The sequence below is a fragment of the Mycteria americana genome, chromosome 1 (genome assembly GCF_035582795.1).
Source record: "Mycteria americana isolate JAX WOST 10 ecotype Jacksonville Zoo and Gardens chromosome 1, USCA_MyAme_1.0, whole genome shotgun sequence".
NCBI classification, from domain to species: domain Eukaryota; kingdom Metazoa; phylum Chordata; class Aves; order Ciconiiformes; family Ciconiidae; genus Mycteria; species Mycteria americana.
Window position 1 is genome coordinate 26,570,941 of NC_134365.1, and position 20,960 is coordinate 26,591,900.

The 20,960-nt window shown below is 39.9% G+C and overlaps 1 protein-coding gene across 4 annotated transcripts in view; it reads left to right on the forward strand.

Annotated features, from left to right (window-relative positions):
• TSPAN12 (tetraspanin 12) overlaps window positions 1-20,960 on the forward strand; it is a 47,044-nt gene that overhangs the window by 21,594 nt on the left and 4,490 nt on the right. For all 4 annotated transcript variants that reach the window (XM_075493316.1, XM_075493306.1, XM_075493324.1 and 1 more), the window contains 3 exons: window positions 9,940-10,014; window positions 14,378-14,485; window positions 17,383-17,526. In XM_075493316.1, coding sequence (XP_075349431.1) covers window positions 9,940-10,014; window positions 14,378-14,485; window positions 17,383-17,526 — 327 coding nt within the window. The remainder of the gene's footprint in view (window positions 1-9,939; window positions 10,015-14,377; window positions 14,486-17,382; window positions 17,527-20,960) is intronic.

The following is a 20,960-nucleotide window of genomic DNA, read 5'->3' on the forward strand; positions in this document are numbered from 1 at the left end:
ACAAGTTGCCTAGCGTTATGGGTTATTGGGAGGCGTTTAGAGATGAAGAGTGCTGCTTGCTGAACAAACCACAAACAAGAGCAGCTGTGTATTTCAGCAGCATGGAGGGAAAAGAGTTGGGGTGGAGGAGCACGACAGGAATTGAGCTGGTGGGAGTGTCCAGGTCGTCTTGTGAATGCTTGGCTTAAATCCAAACGTTTGCTGCGCTCACGGTGATGATCTGCTTCCTTCACCCCGGCACTTAGCAGCTCCCTTGAACGCGCAGCCATGTTGTACCAGGGCAGAGGCAGCACGTTACTATTCGGTGCAGTTATCTGGCAGCTCAAAGCAACAGGAATTGTCTAGCCCCTTGAGGGCTGTTCAGGGAAATGCCTTTGACTTAACGACAGCAAGGTTGGACAGTGCAGTTATGATGCCGTCAAATACAATGTGGGGGTGTTTTTGCATACTTCTGCAATAGTGAAGAGCCACTTGCTCATCCTTTTGGAAAAACTACAGTGTTAAATTAAAAGGTAAATATCTGTTGAAAGTGGCTGTTTTGTGCTTTCAGTATGTTTTCAGCATGAAACATGCTGCCTGGACTTTCGTGACACACTTTTCACTGCATGCTATACTTTTAGGCTCACCTAATGGGGGTGACTACTTTTACTGCCCTTGGGTATGTATGTCCTGAGTATTGGTTTTACTAGGTGTCTATCCTCATGATCCAAAATGTGTGGAGCAAGCCTTATTCCTTTTATCTTCCTTGTTCCTGTTCCCCCCCGCCCCCTTCCCCCCTCCAAGTTCTTGAAAGTCAGGGATGCCCAGGGCAGTAGAAGAGACTGAAATGGCACCAGAGCTGAAAAAGGCTCTGGAGTGATACTCCCTGGTGAGCAGAGGAGGGAAGATAGTAAGAAAGGTTCGTGAAGTGGAATGATGGAAATGGGTACCAGGAAGCTCTTGAAAAGACAGGGATTGATAGGACAGTAGGTTCAAGGGACTGGGGTTGTTGAGGCCAGAGAGCTGGGAGTGATACCAGGATGGGAATGAGGGATGCTGCATCTTGACTGAGAAAAGATGGGCAGCTGCTGAGGTGATATGTGGTCTTGCTGCCGTAGTGCCTTTTTTTCCCCTCTGTCTTTCCCAGCTCCTCTTTTCGCATTGCTTGTTTGCCCAGCTCTTTTTCCTCTGCTGAAAGAAATAGGGAATGAGAGAGTCCCTGAGAGCAAAGAAGGAGTAAATGAGTAAACAGATCCACAAATCCCAGCCAAACCTCCGTGTCTTGTCTGAAACGCAGCCCAGCCTCATCGGTGGGGCATGCCTTGATGCTGTGGTTCAACTGCATTCTTGTTGCCCCATACTGAGTATGGAGTGGATGTTCTGTCAGGTAAATTAATCTCTCTTTCTTGCCTAATCTTGCACTTTTGACTAATTGACCACAGAGACACTTTGCTGTGTGCACAGGGGCTGCAGTATGGGTTTTATGTCTAAGAGCACTTCTTCACTCAAAATGGTGAATGTTTGAAGTGTTTTGGGGCATGCTGAGGCAGAGTTCTTGTGTGTATCAACACCAAATTGGTCTATTTTACAAGGAAAAAGGATTTTCTTGACCAGAGAAGCATTTTTATGGTGTTTAATTTCCTTGGTAGAAAATAAAGAGGGGTTAGAGAGATGAAGGATACTGTGTTTTGAAATAAGGGGAAGAAGAGGGGGGAAGGGAATATTGTAAGCCCTGAGGAAATTATGGTCTAATGTCTATCTTTACCTATGTCCTGTTCACTACTTTACAATGACCTTGCAATGACCCTTATTCCTTGGAGTTCATTGACTTGAAGTAATTGAGTCTTGGGCAAATAAATCCTAATAATTGTCTGAAGTGTGCATTTGCTTATTTCCAAATTAATACCTGTTTCCTTATATAAGCAAAAATTAACTGTTAAAGTAAAAATTTAAAACAGATCATTAATATCTCATAGAAGAATCGAGGCTGTGAACAAAGTTCTAACTATTCATAAATAATTTTGTTTAGTTTTTAAAAAAGCAAATGGGTCAATCAAAAGAACTTGGACACATACCATAGAAAATTAAAATGTTCATTGCCTTAAAAAACCATTTTTTTAAATTCAGAAAATTAGTTATAAAGGTTTTGAAAAAAGTGATAACTATTTATGTAAAACTTCAACTTTGCAAAGGTCACAGGCTTTAAGACAGTTTGTACAAATTGACAAAACTTTTGATCTGGGAAACCTAAATCTAAAATAATAGACACATTTGATCATTTTGCTGTGGAATGTATTTATTCTGAAGAACTGGATGGCATTCAGTAGCTAATGCTGTAAGTTGGTGGTTTCAGCCCATTTCCTTGTTGACTTGTGACTGTGTCTCTCACAAACTTCTGCGTTGTCAAGCAAATAAACCAAATTTTGAATCAGAATGACAAATGAACTGTTAATCCCTTCAGGGCAGGGCTGAGGGAGCTGGGGACGGAGGAAGGGGGGGCAGGGGAAAGTTTGTGCTGCTGGAGTGGATAAACAGAGGATTTCAGTTTTCCGTGCAGCTTGTCTGACTCCATTTAATGAGTGTTTGCTCCATTTTTAAAAAGTATAGCTGGATTAATCTTTAAAATAACCTTGTTAGTTTTTAAACTGTAACAAAAGTAAAGGGAACCATAGCTTGTAACTTACTGAGGGAGGAAGGACTTTTTATTAGGTTTTGCACAGAAAGAGTCTGGTTCCTGTTGGTCATCCAGCATTGTGGTGGTGGTCATCTGACGTTTCTCAGCATGCAGACAGATGTCTGGATGGCTTGCGTCTCAGTAGAACAAGGCTGACGCTTCAGGCTGTTAGCCATTGGGAAATGCTATGCATAACCCTCTTAAAATCTTCTGGCATCTGTTTTACATACCATGTACTCCAGTCTTTTAGAGATTCCCATAAGGTTTCATTCTGCAGCTGCCTTACCCTTGGAATCTCCTTCAGCCCCTGCCCTTCCCTCCCAGAGCTTTCCTTGCCTCTCTTGCCATATGGACCACGTTGCCCAAGAAGGTGGTGTGAGCACCAGACAGCAAGTCTAAGGAGGCTGGACTTGCTGATCAGCTACTCTTCATTTGCTCTGACATGAGGGTTGTGGGTTTTCTTGAGTCTAAGGGGAAAAAAAAAAAGTTGTTTTATATCTTTTGGGAGAAAAGAAAAACGCTTGGGAGGAGAGTGGTAAAGCCTGAAAAAAGATGTTTATTAAATGAAGTACAGAGCACATGAATGATGATTCATTAATAAGTAGACTGATCCTTCCAAGAAAGGCACATTTGCTCAAAAATGGAAGGATTTCTACAGTCTTGTAGACCAGATTCTCCAAAAGCTGCAACACCCTCCATGCTCTTACTTTTCTTCACCATGTTGCAACTTTTGACTCCAGTCGTTAGCCCCTGCCTGCCATTGCTGTTTGCTTTCATATAGAGAATACTCTCTTGCTTTCTCACTGTCTGGAAGTGGGCTTAAGAAGTGCGTATTTTGAGTATGTTGTGTGTGTGATGGGATATATTTGTTCTGTAGGGATGAATTCAGTAGACTGTGAAGTCTCCTCAGGTTTTCCAGGATGGCAGTAGTTAGCTAGGAAGCCATCAGAACAGATGAAATAGGGTCCTAATTCCAGTAACATGAGTGTCATGCAACATGCAAATCAAAGGTTTGAGGGAGGAAAAAGACGAATTAAAACACTCTTGTGCCTTTCTGGTTCTGGTGAAATCTGGGTTGCCACAGAACCCCGTCTCACTTCGTGTTTTTGCAAGTTGCCTAGACTCTTGCTTCCAAATCACACTTCCAAACTGCAAACAAAATGATCATACCATGTTTGGTACGTGCGGGATCAAGAGAGCCTGACTGGGGATTTGTCCAGGTCTTTGATTCTTCTTGTGTGTGGGCTAAGAGCCCACTGATTTTATAGGTTATAGTAGCTGAATGCTGATGAAGCATTCCATAGGTCCAGGGAAGTGGTTGAGTCACCATCCCTGGAGGTATTTAAAAGACGTGTAGACATGGTGCTTAGGGACATGGTTTAGTGGTGGACTTGGCAGTGTTAGGTTTACGGTTGGACTTGATGATCTTAAAGGTCTTTTCCAGCCTAAATGATTCTGTGATTCCGTAGGTCATTGGCAAAAAATTACTGAACCCAGCTGTGGCAGAGCAAAAAAACCCATGTGGTACCACTTCAGGAACATAGTTGGGTATGTACGGCTTTGTAGTATGGCTACCCTTATCTGCCTGGGCTGCTTGGTACCAGAGGGCCATAGTGACTTGTATGTGACTTGAATGGTCAAGTACACTAAGTCATCAAATTTCTATGAGGGCTCCTGCTCTTAGCTTCGTTTCTGGCATAATGCTTACACTAGAGTTTGGAAGGGCATCCTCAGAGGACAGTCATGTGGGTTTTGTATCTGTGCCAGTCGGATTATCGCGGTGGCTGATAATAGGGCACTGGGTATTCAGTGCCAAGGCAACGTGAAGGAGACTAGTGCAGGACACACACTGGAGTTTTAACTCTAGTTTTCCTTTGCTGACTGTAATTAGATTTCAATGTTTCCACTGTCAAAAAATCTCTGAAAAATTCCGTGTTCTTGGAAATACTTTGGAGAAGGGCATTTAAAATGGGGACTGGGGTGGGAGGTGAAGCAAAATTTTTACAAACTCCCTCCGTGTACTGTGTTTCCTGAAGTCGCGGTTTTTCCATTGTCCTGTTGCCATGTTAGTAACAGAAATAGAAGGTTATTTTTCACCAGTTCATTTCACCTGTTGCCTGAAAAGCATAGACAAATTATATTAAGTGATTAATTGCAGGAATCGTGTGGCATACTCAAGACAAACAAAAATCTTTAGAACTACAGTAAAAGTTTTGTATTACATCTCTGAAAAAAACATAGAACATTGTGCTTCATGCTTTATATCCTTCCCTGCAGTTGCCCACGATTGCAACAAAAAAAAATCCTATACTCTGTAGGATAGAAAGCCACAAGGGATAAATTTTATGTTGAGAGGCACTTCATGTGTCTGCCGTTCACCATTAGTCTCTGAACTGAATGGCAATTGTTGGAACAAAGACCTTTTAAATTAATGCAAAATATATCAGATTCAGTAATAGTGATTTTGTGCTTGCATTTGCTATTTTTATTTGCGTTTGTATCTAAGTGGTTGAGATGATCAGGAAAGAAATGTGTTCCTGTAATGTATTCTGTGGTAGCGATCATTCACTTAGTTTGGTAGAGCAAATAGAACAGCAAAAGCCCTGTCATAATTTAATTAGGATAAATTAATTTTGTAGTTCAGTTAGTGTTAGATAGAGAGATAGGAAGACATTTTGGGCATATGCCAGAGCATATATGCTCCATATATGGGGCACTGGCATATATGGAGCTTGTACCCTGTTATGGAATGCCACTGCTGTGTGCAGGAATTTTATTCCAACTAAAAGTTTTGATCCTATTTAGGCAGTCCATACAGATCTTTCAAAAAGTAGTTTTAAATTATTTTGATTTTTTTTAATGTGTAGGTGAAAATACCATGTACCTTTCTAGTGCTTTATGAGGTTCTGATAGCCTTTATGCAGGTAGCTATCTGAAAATAGTCATCTGAATTAGCACCAAACCTATTACTTCAATGCTAGTTCCCATTTTTTGGTTTCTTTTTTCCTGTCCTTGACTATTTACTTGATGGTTACCTGTCTTCTGTGGTTGAATTTCATCATCACTGGATTCCCATTCCATATGTTCCAGTATCCCACTGTCCTTTTTGTCTTATATATGAATTCACTGTAAGAGTGAACTATGGTTGTCTGACTTGCACAAGAGCAAGAGCTCTCTGGAGGCGCTTATAACTTGTAGTAGCCGAGTATGATCTCATAGTGTCTCTGCACTGACTGTAAGTGGGTTTCCGTGCTGTTGATGTGTGTAGTTTCTGCATTGGAGGTTTCAGGGCAGGATGAGGATGTTGGTTGTGGTCGCTCTTACACCTGTGCCACATGAAGAGTATTCCAGCAGAACAGGGTCTGGTGACTGCTTAGGGAGTATGCTTAATATCTTTCCTTGGCCCTTTATCCCCCTGTCTTTTCCACATCTCTTTGAAAGTGGTTTTCATGGTAATGACTTTTTCTGTTCCTGCTTCTTTCCTGTTTACTCTCTTGCGCAAGAAAGGAAGGGGAATAGTTTCTCCTGAACTCCAGAGTTCCTAGTTCCTTCACCTCTGTCTCAGGACTGATGTGCTGGAAAAATACAGTTGTTTAAGGCTCTGCAGGCTGCCAGTGTTGCAGCTCTGGGGATGGAGCCATGCACACATACCCATCCATTGCTGCAGAAAAAATCCAGGTGCTTCTGCAAGGTTCCAGGTGTTAGAGGAGATGCTCCTGTTGGAAAGCTACTACTTTACTGAGCTCCTCCCTCCCTCCCTCCCTCCCCCCCGCAGCCAGTGGTGGTGAGCAAGCTTAACAAGGAAGTTGCAGGAGAACCAGCTCCTGCTAATTGGCAACATCTATTTGACACTGCGGGGATGCTGAAGTTTAGGAGCTTGGCCGCATGCATGTCCGTGACTTAGTGAGGAGCAGTAAATGTCTACTGCATTCTTCCTTTTTTTTTTTTATTGGCAAATATTTTTGCATTGATTTGTTACTCTCAAAAGAGTATTTTCTACCAGCATTTCAGTCATTCAGCTTCTCTCAAGGAAGCAACGTTTTAGCTTTTTTGCAACCTTACTGGAGGAAATCCTTCAGTGAACTGACTCTGCTGGGTTTGTAACAGGATGAAGGCAGCACTTCAATTTTCTGATGATTTTGCATAGTCTGACTAGGGAGAGAATGATAGTGATTACCAGTTGCCTACAAAAGAAAAGTATAAAAAGTCTGTAGGATTTGCCATGTAAAAGGTCTCTAGTTCTTGAAGTGATTGTGGCTTTTCATTACTGCTTGTAGATTTTCTTATTTTATGATAACCTGTAGATATCTGTGCAAAACCGTCGCTCCCTTCTGTGCCTTTCCTATCCTACCCTCTCCCTGCCAAAAAAAAAGAACACAAAGAAAAGAAAAAAACGGTAGAAAATATCTCAGCAATGGCTGAGAGTGCTCTGAGGGAGGTGTGCTGTAGGAGGTAATATCAGTGACCTGCTGGTGCAGTTTTGAGCGTAATGCACAGTGGTGTTCCTCAGTGACTTGGTCTCCTTTACAAAACGTAGCCGCTCAGCCCATAGGAAGAAATATTAAGCCTTGCTTCAAAACCAAGTCCCTGTTTCTGGCAAAAAGCAGAAGTGTGTAAATGCAGGAAGATGCATTTAGCATTCAGACTCCTGTGAGAATTTAATTGGGGACAAGGAATAAGCATTGAAGCCAGGAATAATTTCTGTATTTGGAAGATGGAAATTAGAGGTAATAATTTTAAATAATGGCTAGAGGGTTTTTTCCCCACACAACTTACATAAGAATTATTTGTTTTGCAAACCATTATATTTAGAGAGAGGTATAATATTCCTCTTCAACAGCAAAGTGAAACTGAAGCTCCTGTATGCGGGTTTGGTGGGCCTGCAGTTGCTTAGTTCCTAGAATGGGCTTTCATGTGTGTAAACTCTCTGTGTCTTTTTTTTTGTCTTTTGCTTTACGGACAGATGATATGCTTTCTCAGGACAGAAGGATTGATTCTACAGTGCCCTGATGTGTCCAGATGTAGCTAGAGTCAGGAGTACTCAATTCCTGGCAGACCCAGAAGTGGTTTATGAGTGAATCTGGCTTGATAGTTTTCTATCCCAAGCTATATTCAGTAACTGGAGAAAATCTGGGTTTTGGCTCTTCTGTCTCCAACAGCTACCAGAAATTTTCTTAACTATATGCTGACAAAAATGAGGAGGTTTCAAATGCTAAGATTTGTGAATGAATGAAATGTTACAAGGAACTGCAAATTAAGAGTTTTCCAGAGAATGTCACATGTACACCCCCAGATGTATCACTTTCACTGTGATCAGTGAGTTTTGCATAAGATTTGGGGATAGCAGGCAGTCCCAGGCTTGTTACTCAATTAGAGTATAAAACCACTGACATTTTCTTTGACAGCTGAGAACTCAAATTTGCTTTTCACCTAAACATTTAGTTGTTTGCCCTCTCAAAAATGTCAGTATTACCCATAATGTCCTTAAACATTTTTTGTATGAATTGAAGAGCTAAAGCACATGGCATTCTTTCTTTCTTTCGAAGTGAATACTTTGCAAAGCAGATTTCCATGGCGTTTTAAAGAACCCTTTTGCATAACTTGCAGGCGCTACAGTGATAGTGGATACACTGTCTAGAAGCTCATGAATTTATTTTTTTTTAGAGAAAGCATTGTTGTTCTTACAAGGTGTGACTCAAATGCTTTGCTCTTGGACCTGTAGAGGATGAACATATTGGTTATTGAAGGACTATACTGCAGCTCTGCATGTGCTTGTAGTGTTCATTTATAAGGATACGTGATGTGCTGTTCAGCTGTAATGACTATGAAGATGCAAGGTAATGTGGTGGAGATTAGTAAAAGAGGATCTCTTCTTTCAACACCATCTTTATTGAACAGACCTTTGTGGGGGGTGGATATGAGTACAGGTTTCGCTTGAAAATTCACATGGATATTTTTAGATGCACATTTTTAATTTGGCTGTTTGTGTCTACAAACCTAATACAGTGAGTTAGATTTGATCAGCAAGTAGAAGTTAAGGCAAGACATTCTTCAGTAGCTGCCAAGGTATCTGTGAGTTACTCACTTCCAGACTGGGTGAATGAAAAAGATGCCATGTAGATGACCGTTAAATCCTAACACTTGTGAATTTATTTTCTCTATTTTAAATAATACAGGTTACTGACCTTTTAATAGGAAAAAAAACCCAAACCAGACCCAAACAAAAAACCCAATTCACTTACCCTCAGTACGTTTTGTGTCTTTTATACCTGTCCTAAATAGATTCCAGAATGAAATTACTAAATTAGAAGCCTTTTGGCATGTATCCTACTAATGGAATTATATATTTATTCTATTCTATTTTATATTGTGATGGTGTTTCTTAGATTTCCGTATAAAATTAAAATCCACGAAGACTGTAACTCTTAAGTTTTGTGTACTGAGGACAAAGGGGAGCTCAGTCCATTGACATGGGAGAAGTTTGGAGTCTGCTTTAAATAAAAGATAAATGGATTACTTTTAATAGAGAATACCAGTTAAAGCAGTCTTAATTTCCATGCAGCTTTATCCTGCAATTCAGAAAGGGTTGTTTGATGCTATACAGAAGATGATCCTACTCTTTTTAATCGCAGCAACCAGTTTTTCTTAACCGTCATTACCAAGACCTGTACAGCTTCCTCATTTTTACATATATTTTCTATTTTTAAATAGTCCAAGGATTAGATCTGGTAATAGACAAAGATATTTCAATTGATCTCAATAAATATTTGTACACTTATGCCTGACCTCAAATATCTAAATCACTTTGATAAGAACATAGCTTTCAAGAACCTTGTTTGCTTCAGTCTTGTCAATTTTCTTTTTATTCGTTTTTTTTTCTTCCTCCTTTTGGCTGTTGGCATGATTTGGATATGTTGCTTAAATGGATAGAACTGAAAAAAGAGATTTCTTTTTTTCCACGTATATGAGGGGAAAAAAGATTGTCCTCTTGGCAACTGTTTTAGCATAATGTGTCATGACACTTTGCACTCTTGGGCAACAAGAAAATGAATTTATTTTCCCATTGTAATGTTCATATGCTTCATGTTAAGTTAGTAAGAAGTGTCATGACTTAAACTTTTAGAAAGTTTGCCGCATGAATCTTTGATATTTTGGTTACAAAAATGTATTTCAGATTCCATATCTTCAGTTATGTGAAATGTTAATAATGTTTTGAGATGTTCTTTAATATTGTTCAAAGTTAACCTGAATATCAAAAATAACTAAGACCATTCTGTTTTCTGCAGTACTTTGGAAGCTTGCTTGTAATATTCTGCGTTGAACTGGCCTGTGGTGTTTGGACCTACGAGCAGGAAATAACGGTGAGTCAGAAGGAGGCTACATTTTTTTCAACAGAAGAAAATAAAGATTTCCATTAGCTAGCTGTTTTCTAATTGCTGTAGTGTTTATCTTTGTTCATTATTCTGACAGTCTAATTTCATTTGACTGCCTTTTTTTAAAACACAGAATTCTTCTGGGAAAGCTTGTCTGTCTGGAAGGTCCTCTTTGGGTTTCTCCCCACCCCCTCTATATTTGAGAGCCACATCCTGCAGCCCCTGATTTAAGGACTTTATTTTTTGTTAATTCCTGCTTAGGCAGGTTCTCATTGAAGTCAGTGGAAGTTTTGAGGAGAGAGTATGAACTTCAGGCTTAAGATAAGTATTTTGAGAGAGGAGTTGTGAGAATTTGAAGGGATTTTGCCCCACAAGTTCTTCGTGTTTTAAAGAGCTATAACTGAGTGTACTACGTTGTAAACAGACAGTGTGTTCTTTCAGTAGAGGACTTGCTGTCTGCCGAAATCTTCACACTGCCTCCACAAGCTATAAATGCCAGTTTTAAGTAAAACATGTCTTAGCTATAAACCAATCTTCTGTAAACTTGTGAAGAGGTTTTATCTCTGTCTAGTTTTTATAGCTTACCAACCTTTAATTTTCAAACTGAAGACTTGTAACCATCATGCAAGAAAATGGGTAAGTGTTAGGCAGAAATTAAACTGAAATGCTATTCTGCTGGCTGCTATATCCTTACATCTTATACTCAGTCTGGTACCTTTTTATGAATAGAGGGTCAAATATTTTCTCTGAGCTGCCAAGATATGCCCAATATACTGGTGTTTCTTACAGTGAGTAGCAATTACATTGCAGTAAGTTGGGAGGGAGCCTTCTTCATATTTACACGGTACTGGGACCGAAGGAATTTCTGGCAGATTTGAAGTCTGAAGTTACGTGGCAGCACTTTGCATCAGTATTCATTCCCTTGCAGTACAGATTCCAGAGGGGTGTTCTAATATAGCAGTGATTAAGGCTATCCCTTTACTTTAAATGTCAGTTTACGTTGGTGCATTTTAAAATTGGGAATGCAGACAAGAGGCATGCTTCATCCTATGGGCACAGCTGCCCTCTGCGGGGGTTTTGCCAAGGATGACAGTTATAACTGACATCCATCTTTCCACAGAAATCTTGTCAGTGGAAGCTGCCTGAAATAACATTCAGTGCACTGGTACATGCCTTCTCCAGCCTTCACTATTCAGTTAGAGAACCTGAAGTTACGGTGTGTTTTAGTGTGATCGCCAAGCTTTCAGTTACCTGCTATGCTACTGAAACCCAAACCTGGGACAGTTTGATAAAAGCTGGCATAGCCCTACTGTATGTTAAGGCACTGGTGATGTGGCTTCCCTCCAGAAAAAAAACATGGCTGTCCCTGCATCCCTTTACCAAAAGAAGCAGCGCTGAACTCCATGTCTGTGCCTTCTGCAGTGCGTCACAGTGAACCCAGATACTCTGTGCTCCTCCGCTTCTTCCTCTTTCTCCCAGGAGTTCGAGTGTGTGAACATGAGCAGGCAAATATAACAGAAAAAAAAATGTCTTCAGCAATTGCTTTTCTTTTTTTGTCTCTTCTTCTCTCCCTTTTTATATACTTTTTTTTTTGTATTCCTCATCCCCTGAAATACTGTTTTTTTTGTTTTCTCTTTCCATCTGATTTCCTCTTCTTATTTCCTTTGTCCGAACACTACTGCTCTTCATGTAATGAGGTGGGCCAGACTCAGGTTTCCTGCTGCTGAGACCCGTAGGGAATGTGGCAGTCTGGAAACGCACAGTTGTTTTTCAGTGGTTCTTTCATAACTGTGCAGGTCACTTCCCTAGAGCCTGCTTTCTCCTGCTGTACTTGATAAAGATAAGAAGACTCTCTCTTATACCCATGGGGGTGACTTGATGTCATGTTGGTTTCAGCATAGCATGAAATCACACGAGCCCCTGGTGGGTTTCAGAGAATCAGTTGGCATTAGTGTAGGTGGGTGGGTGATGTTGTCAAAAATGTCACTGAGGCATAACCGCCTCTGCTGATCCAATGTGGGCTCTCCTTGGCATGCGGACAAGTTGCTGTAAGAGTCCTTGTATAAACAATTTTCCTTCCAGCTCATGATAGCTCTCAGCGTGAAGTGTGCCTCATGACTAATTTATTCCACCCACAAGACTGAGAAGCCAGTGTGGGTTCTCGGCTTACTTGAGCATTGGTCAAGCCTTGAGACTCATTAGAAAAATAATAATGAATAAGTAGATCTCAACGGCAAAATGAGCTTTACAGAACTTACGCTAAAATCAAACCAGCATCTCTAATTTTTGTTTGTCTACACACTACACAAGTGTTGGTGTATAGTCAAACAAATGCATCCCAAGATCATGTATTATTGCGCAGTACTGCGTGCATGAGCTGACGGGAAGCTGTTTAGTAGTTACATCGATGTCCTTAGTTTGACATGTTGGCGTTCTTGGAGCAGTCAAACACACAGATTCCAATATCCCTCCTTAGATCCAGGATTCAAATTGCCTTCCTACGGTCGGGTTTAGCTTGTTTTGACTTGCTTTTAATTTCCTTCTCTCACTTCTTGATTTTTTTTTTTTCCTGCTTTCCATTGTTTTCATAAAGAAGTTGGACGCCTTGTGTTGCGTGCGTAACCTTGGACTCTGTTCAACTCAAATAAGATAATAAATAGTCTAGCAAATATGAGCTTAATTGCAGCGATAGCAAATATTATCCAAAGAAAGCAGAGTGCTAACTTCCAACGCAGTGGAAAGAGAAATGCATTGTGTACAAAGCCAAATTATTTTATTATATTATATTATATTTATTCTATTATATTAAAATTTGCAGTAGAAATATTCTGTGATATTGCTTTTAAGTATTTTTAGTACTCTACTGCTAACATTTTTCACATAGACAACTATGAGTTCAATGCTTTATAGCTTAAGAAATAAAAATTTTAAGTGAAAGGTGTGTTACATTTCTGCTATATTATTAATATATTCATATTCATGATATATGAAGCTTTACCAGGGCATCAAAAATGTAGTATAACTTAGCAGCAGTAATGAAATATTATCAAATGGTCTTATTTGGATTATGGGGTCAGGCAGGTGGTGATTGTTCCTATATTTTTGTAGAGCATCTAGCACGACAAAGACCAGGCTTCTTGGGGAAGTATCGTGATCATTTTTTTTTTCCTTAGGTTACATTTATTGCTATTTGCAGAATGCCCTTACTGTTCGCTCCAAATTGAACGGGATAGCTAAGTCACAGCCAGTAGAGGAGCTGGGCTCCCCTGCGCTCCAAATGAAAGCTGATATTACAATTGTGATTTCTTTCACCATGACTATTAAGACTAATGGGAACAAGGCAAAACTCAGCATGAATGGTATGTGTGCCTAGAAGGGCAACTGCAAAGTCTTCAGCTCCTTGTTTTAGTTTGGCGCACTGGAATTTGTGCTGCTGAGCAGAAGTTAACAACTTACTTTGACTCTTAACTGCATTGTATGCCAGGTGCCATAGCACTTGCTTCTATTGTTTCTAAGAAATTACTAACTGAGGTTCATAGTCTGACAATGGAGAGCACTGGCTCCTCACTTCTCAGTAGCAAATTTTGAAAGAAAAATACTTTGAGAATCCTTCTTTCAGAAGAAAAGATTTACAAGCCCATGAGTGTGTGTGAAGAAGAAAGTTCACAGGGCCTCATTGGCTACGCTTCCTTGTTACTGTTCTTGAGCAAGATACTGAAACCAAGTACATTCGGCATACCTGCATGCGGGACTCCAGGCAAAGCCAGAAAGCCACTAAAAGGCTCTCAGGGTAGAATTCATCTCAATTAATTTTATATATTTAGAAGTTAGATGTTTAAATCTAAGTTTATCACCTTAGGCAGTGAAGCGGATTTGAGACTTCAAGGGAATGATTCATCTGCTCTGTTTAAAATATTTATCTTGAAATGAATTGCCCCATATGACTTCTGTTGACTAAGAAGACACCAGGGAAGTACCTAAATTGGGGCAGACAAATGCCGTCCTTGATGACCTGGATGGGGCTTGGTTGAAGTTTTATGCCAGGTAAAAAATCTGGTAATGACATAATCAAATTGTACCCAACCATCTCTGAATCTCTCCAAAATGCAGCTCCTTTTCCAGTGTACATTAATTTGTAAGCAAAGGATGCAAATAACTTTTTCCTGATATTTTAATAAAGGCTTAGGAAGTTTCAGTATTGTAAAAATCGAAGCACTTGTTTTCTTGTTTTATTTGAATACAAAGTTATTTTGGTCATTGCACTGGAAAGATCTCAGAGGTAGAAGTTCTGGGTTTGGAGCCACAAGCCAACTGATCTGTTGTATGAATCACTTTTCTTTCCTTGCTCCAGGTTCCAGTGCAGTGGTCAGATATGATCACGCTGAAAGCTAGGATGACCAATTATGGCCTACCTAGGTACCAGTGGCTGACCCATGCTTGGAATTTCTTCCAGAGGGAGGTAAGATGACAGTTAATCATGAGCTGAAGTAATACATGCTCAGTAAATGTTATTTATCTGCTAAAGGAAAAGGTTTGTTTTTAAGTGAATAGGTAAATAAATACAAGTTCGATTCATGTTAAACCCTCTGTAGCAATGATAATCTTTTGACATCACTTGATATCCAACTCTTGAGCTTTTGTAGGCCCTAAAGACACTAAAACACCAAAAGAAGAATGTTACTAAATTCAGTTAAATTGCTAACACTGTTTTCTCCTTTGCCAGTAAGGTTAGGACACCAACACCTTTTAGGTTTCTTATAACATTTAAGAATATGATGTATATAAAATTAAAAATCTGCAGGTAAAGTAAAATGAACACTTCTATATGCTGTTTTAATATTAAACTGTGCTCCCCTTCCTGTAGGCTCTGTTAGTTTCCTTTCATGGAGCTGTGATAGTTAAGATACGTGTTTAGATGGAAATGAGTGGGAAAGGAAGTTTCCAAAAAGATGCCAACACTGTCTCTTTGGCTGAGGTTAGAGAAAGTGATCAGAGTTTTTATTTCCTTTGACTGGGGGGGTGGGAAACAAACCAAAAAGCTGCCTTGTGTATTCACAGCTTTGCCCTCTAGCCTACTAAAATTTAGAACTGTTTTTAAAGAATGAAGTATTATGTTACAAAAACATGAAATTGCCCAAGGTAAAACCCATTAACTCCAAATATAACTCACGTGCAGGAAGAGAACTCTCTAAATGCCTGTCATTGTGCTGCCCTTGTTGAAATGTTGAAATCTATCATTGTTGCACAGATTTCCTGTTTATTTAAACATTTCCTGGCAGCACTTGGTTAGTCTGTATTTATACTAAAACCTGAAAGAAAGAGTGAGGACTACATGAGGTTAAACACCCCCCACCTCACCCTCTCCAGTCCCCTGCTCTGGCTATGCAAGTGCTCTGTGAAACAGAGTAATCCTTCATACACAGGTAGAGTGCTTGTGTCTGTTCTGTACCTGAAATAACATAATTAAATGGCCTTGATTTCCCTGAATGGAGCTGATACTGTATCTTGGTTTAAATGTATAGGTTGAATAAATTAAAAGCTGCCTCATACTCCTCATTGTTGTAATGTCATCATAATGGCTGGTTTTAAAAGGAATATTAGTAATAAAACGTCAAGCATGCCTTAACTCTTCCGGGAGAGAAAAAGTTCCTTTTAGAAGTTAGATTTCCTCTATTCAATCTCTGACTAGAGGAATGATTTGGGGAAAGTTTGAAGTGAACTGAGAAGGCTCTTTCACAGCTTGTAGTTAATTGGTGGGCTCTCATTTTTGTTCTGTCTACTCATAACTCAGATGATGGATGTGTGAGCCTGGTGTGTGCTTTATTGCCTGAATGAGCACTATGGCCCACTCAGGGCCCTTCTTCAGTCAGCATTACAATTTTTTTCCTAAAGAAAAAATTTGTAATTACAATTTTGTTCCCAAAGATTCAGCCCTGATCAGTTTTATGCTCTTTCTTCTGTATCTTTTAACATCTGAGAGAGATGGGAAATGTATTTTCCCCACCAACCCAGCAAGGGGGTTGGTGGGGAAAATACACATCAGAGTTGTGACTATGCTAAGGAAGATGGGAAGGGTCAATTGAAGTCAGGAAGGAAGAATTGGCTGGGGGGAAGCAAAGACTTGAGAGTAAGAAAAGGTTGTTTAATGCGGTTGTCTTTGCAATTACAATGAGGAGCCAAAGCTTGAGCTTTCCTTACAGTCCTGTGTTGGGAGGATTTTGACTGACTAATGAACTGATAAAAACAGAGATGTTAAAGCTCTGGTGAAAAAAGAAGGAGATTTGTAAGAGGACTGGTGAAGTCAAGGCACAGTGTGTGCCAACATGATGTCTGGGCACTGAACTTCTTGATTCTGACCAAGGAGTGGCATGGTATACAGGACTCTGGCTCTGAAGCGGGTAAGGGGGGCAAATGTTCCGAGGTGCATGGGTCAAAGGAACTAGATGATGAATTATGCTCAGGCTGGTGCTGGAGAACATCCAGACAAAAAAAAAAGTAGCATCTTGTTCCTGCAGCAAGGCTTTTTTCCAGTCATATCAAGTCCCCATCCGATGCCAAATAAAATCTAATTGTAGCTGCTTCAGCCCTTTTTTATGTGAAGGCAGCTAGGAATGTGGTAGGCTGGTTGTTTGGCTTTAAATCTCTCTGTGTGCTTTACAGAGGAGAAGACAGGTTGTTAGTCCTGGTGGTTTTTATAGCCAATTATGGCTCATCTGCTTTGCAGCCAGACTTCCTACTTTTATGGTTGATTCTGTTGCAGTGTTTATTTTAGTGTGGTACTGCTTCCTTCCTTTTTCCTTTCAGCATTTGTGATTTCTATACCTTTTTGCTCACTTTTTTCATCTTTTTTTCTTTTTTTCTGTATTCAGATAAATCTATTCTTTTTCTCATCCGGCCTTCAACAGATGTGTCCATAGTTGTGGCCTTGCAGCAATAGTCCTCACTAGTAAGACCTTAAGCATCTTTTCCTACTACTTTCTTTAGCCACAGGTACACTTGTTCATTAGTCACCCTTTTGACGTGAAATTATCATGTGTTAGTTCCTTGTAGTAAGCATAGCAGAATTACAGGGTAGAACAATTTCTGTGAAACATCCTTTGAGGGAGCAGTTGAGATTTAAAGGACAGAGCAGTATCATTGGCTATTTCTGAGGTGTTCATTGGTCACTACATTACATTTTTCACGTTGCTCTTATGTCAAAGTACAGCAAAAGATGATGCGTGGAAGTTTGTGTTTTTAGTCCTGTGTAAATATTTTGAAAGTTATTAATAGGAATTTATTTAGCTTTTTTGGTGACCTACTTTTGTGAAGAAGTAGCATCATTATTGCTGATCTTGGCTAATCCTTCCTTTGCAGTTTAAATGTTGTGGGGTGGTGTACTTCACAGACTGGCTGGAAATGACAGAGATGGACTGGCCGCCTGACTCCTGTTGTGTCAGAGAGTTCCCAGGATGCTCTAAGCAGGCACATCATGAGGATCTCAGTGACCTTTATCAGGAGGTAAGAAGAAAAATGTGGATATTTCAGGCGGCTTTGTACATTCTTCCTGATCAAGTCATTTTCCAAACCCATCACTTGCAGTGCAGCAGAAAGGTTTGTAGAGTAATTGTGTTTATGGAAAGTGTTTATTGTGTTTATTTATGTTTATTATTTATTAATGCTGAAGAAGGGGGAGGAAGGAAGAAAGGAATGAAGAAAGAAAGAAAGAAAGAACGAACCCACCCACCTTTACCTGGAAGTGAGATAAGTTAATGGTAATGCAGTTAACATCTGAGATATGCTTAAACATTGAGGTATTTATTTTATATTGGTTAGGTTGGAGTTGAAGTTTGCTTCACTCAGGAAAATAAAAAAATAGTTTTGGTGTAATGTCCAGTCTCCAGCTTGCCAAACTAAGAGAAATTCTACTTACCCTATGGTAATGAGGACTCTAGTGGTATGTACAGCAAAGGATGCTTTTGAGAAGTCCTTTGGAAGATGAGAGCTCTCTTGTTAACAGGGCTCACGCAAGGAGGCAGGCAATTCAGTTGCTCTGCTGTGAAACTGTGTGACAATGCTCTTTCTCTCTAACTCTACTACATTACAGAATGATTATTATTTTAAAAGAATTTTAAAAAGCCTTAAAGCTAGGAGAGGACCTATTTGAACTCAAAGTGGGTAAGGGAGGAGATCATGGTAGCAAGTCATTACTGTTCTGAGAGTGAAAATTATAAAAACAAGTAAACATGTTCTCTATTAAAACTCTTTTAACTGTTCTCACAAAAATGTTGTAAAAAGTCATCTTTTTCTGGAGACTGCTTTGCTACCTACCATTTTTTTTTTAATTTTTTTTTATGCCAACAGAGCTCTGAAGACCTTTAGCTGTGTAGTCAGTAATATCAGAATGACCAACAGTCCAGGTAGTCCAGTAGCGACAAAAAGCATGTCTCAGTCAAATAGTTACAAGGATCTGAAAAGAGGTGCATTCTTTGTTTGCTTGCTTTAAGAGTAATAGAGGGTGCATAGGAAGGAGGACGGGCCCGAGAAGCGTGCTTTCAGATGCCACAGCATGAACATTTCTGTATCGGACAGTGCAACTCTGCATTATGGAAGAGCACCCGAAGAACCATTTTATCTTGTCCCAGTCTCTTACTGCTGTTCAAGACTCTTTCTTACAAGTATCTATTATGTGGCTTTTGTTCAGGAGCCATGGAAAGATACCTCTGAAGCAGGGGAGATTCACTATATAAACAAGCCAAGATGAATATTAGCTCTTGCCAGGAAACAATTGAGTTTTTGGGAAATGGCATCACTGACATGGAGTGATTTGCTAGATTTGTACGGCATTGATTCTATGAGCAGAAGTTATATAATCTATTCTGTACTTTCAGACATCCATCCTAGGCCTCGTGTGTTTCCACTAGGAAGAGAGAAGGTAGAGCTGCCAAAAGGCAGGTGCCTCAGAAGGCCAATCTGTGCTAGGGGACCTTAAAGACAGTGGCAGAGGCTGTTTTCTTTCCACCAGCTACTTGTAGAGCCTCTCCTGCCTTATGGCAAGGCTTGCAGCACAGGCAGCACTGGTTACGCTTTAGAAGTGTCAGTCTCTGAATGGGAAAGCCATTCAGGCTTCTTCTGGGGCCTTCCAATCTCTTACACGTTCTTGAAGAAGAACGAACTGTGGCTCACTCTGCAATAATGGTTGTTTTTTGTAATACTGTTGCCAGTGCTGATACCATACAGCCCAACTCTGCCATAGAGAGCCTTCAAGGAGCGTAGATGTATGGAAGCTGCAGAATGTTCATTTGCCCTGAGCGTCCGTCCTGCTTATGTGAAAAGGCAAGCGTATGTAAGCAGTGTCACTCAAGCAAAAACTAATTTTTGAGCTCGGGAAGCTAAAAAATTTCTGAGGAGTACTAGTCACTGGAGTGTCTTGTTGAAACTGCAAAGTTTTCTCATCTCATTTCTTCTGCTAACATTTCATTCCAACAGCTGTATTCCAGGAAAGTGGTTCTCTGTGCACTTCGTATGTTCAGGTTCTTTTGGTTCTACTTAGGGAAAATTAATAGCCAAAGATAATGATGATGTAGGACATAAGGGCTCCGAGACCCACCTGATAAAAAGAAAGGCTGCCTGGATTTTTTTCTAAAAGAAACTTGAAGGGCACATTTCTAGTTCTTCCCCTACCATACCCCAGAGAATTTTGGATGGATTCAGCTCTTAGCAAAAATTTATTTTTGGTTTTCTACTGTAGAATCAGTTCCAAAAAGGGACAGGCTGTTTTCTGTTTTACCAGCCACAGAAATACTCCGTTGCTCTTTGAGATACGTACAGTATTCGGTTGGCAAAACATTTTTTTTCCATGGTGTTTGCCTGTGGGTTGTCTCACAGGCTCCTACAGTATACTTGCTGGTATGTTTATCTATATCATGCAAAACCAACTTACACTTGCAAGGCTAATCTGTCTGACTTCTGCTTTGGAGAACTGAAGGAGAAAAGCTTTTTTAGAAAGTGATTCAAAACAAACTTGCATGGTCTGGTGGTTTGAGAAGGAGCCTGATGAGATTAGCCTCGCTAGCCTAAAATTGGTTTATGTAAATACTCCACAAGTCCATTCTGGTACTTCAGAAAAATTCTTTGTAGTACTTCAGAAAACTGAAGTTTGGTTTGGCTGGGATTGATAAAATTGTTTTCTTGTAGCTGTGCTGTAATTTTCTGCTGGGATCTCAGAGCTTTCTGTAGTCTAAATTCTTCACAATACAATTTTGTAGAAAGAAAGGTGGCTTACTTATAGTTCTGCTTGAGAGTGTTTTTGGCAGGAATCATGTTTCCGCTGCTGGATTTTGAAAGCTATTTTTCAAATGCGTTAGTCATCTTGGGCTGCTTTTATTCTGACGAGCTTCACCTTTGGTGTAGTTCATGGAACTGATTAACCTTAGAAATAGCGTGGTTGTGAGGGAGGTGCATCAGATGACAATGTGGCCTCCGAGGTTCGTTGTGGTCTGAGGACAAAGGGAAGCTCTGCCTGTCTTGTGATCAGGAACTGTAGCCTAGATAAAATGATTGGTAGGAGTTGATATCTTCAAAAAAAATCAAAATTGCATGTTCAGTATTTTTTCTTTTGTTTTCTGGCATAATTTTCAGTATACTCAAAAGTTTGAGCATACAACAGATCTGTTGAATATGCTGATGGTTTATGCTATCTGTTCTGCTCTGAGGAGTGCCTCATTTAAGATCTGGTCCTTATTCTATGATGCTGCAGTAAATCAGAAATATATGCTTTGTTTCCATTTTAAGACTGAAAATATAAAATGGTCCTCGTAATAAATATGAATCAGGCCTTTAATCCATAGCTCTGTAGGAATCTGAAGCTAATTCTTCTGAATGATCGCTGCAAGGTTTTATACTATTTTTGAGTTGTCAACAAGAGCTCCCTGTTTAGTGACAGACTTTTACTT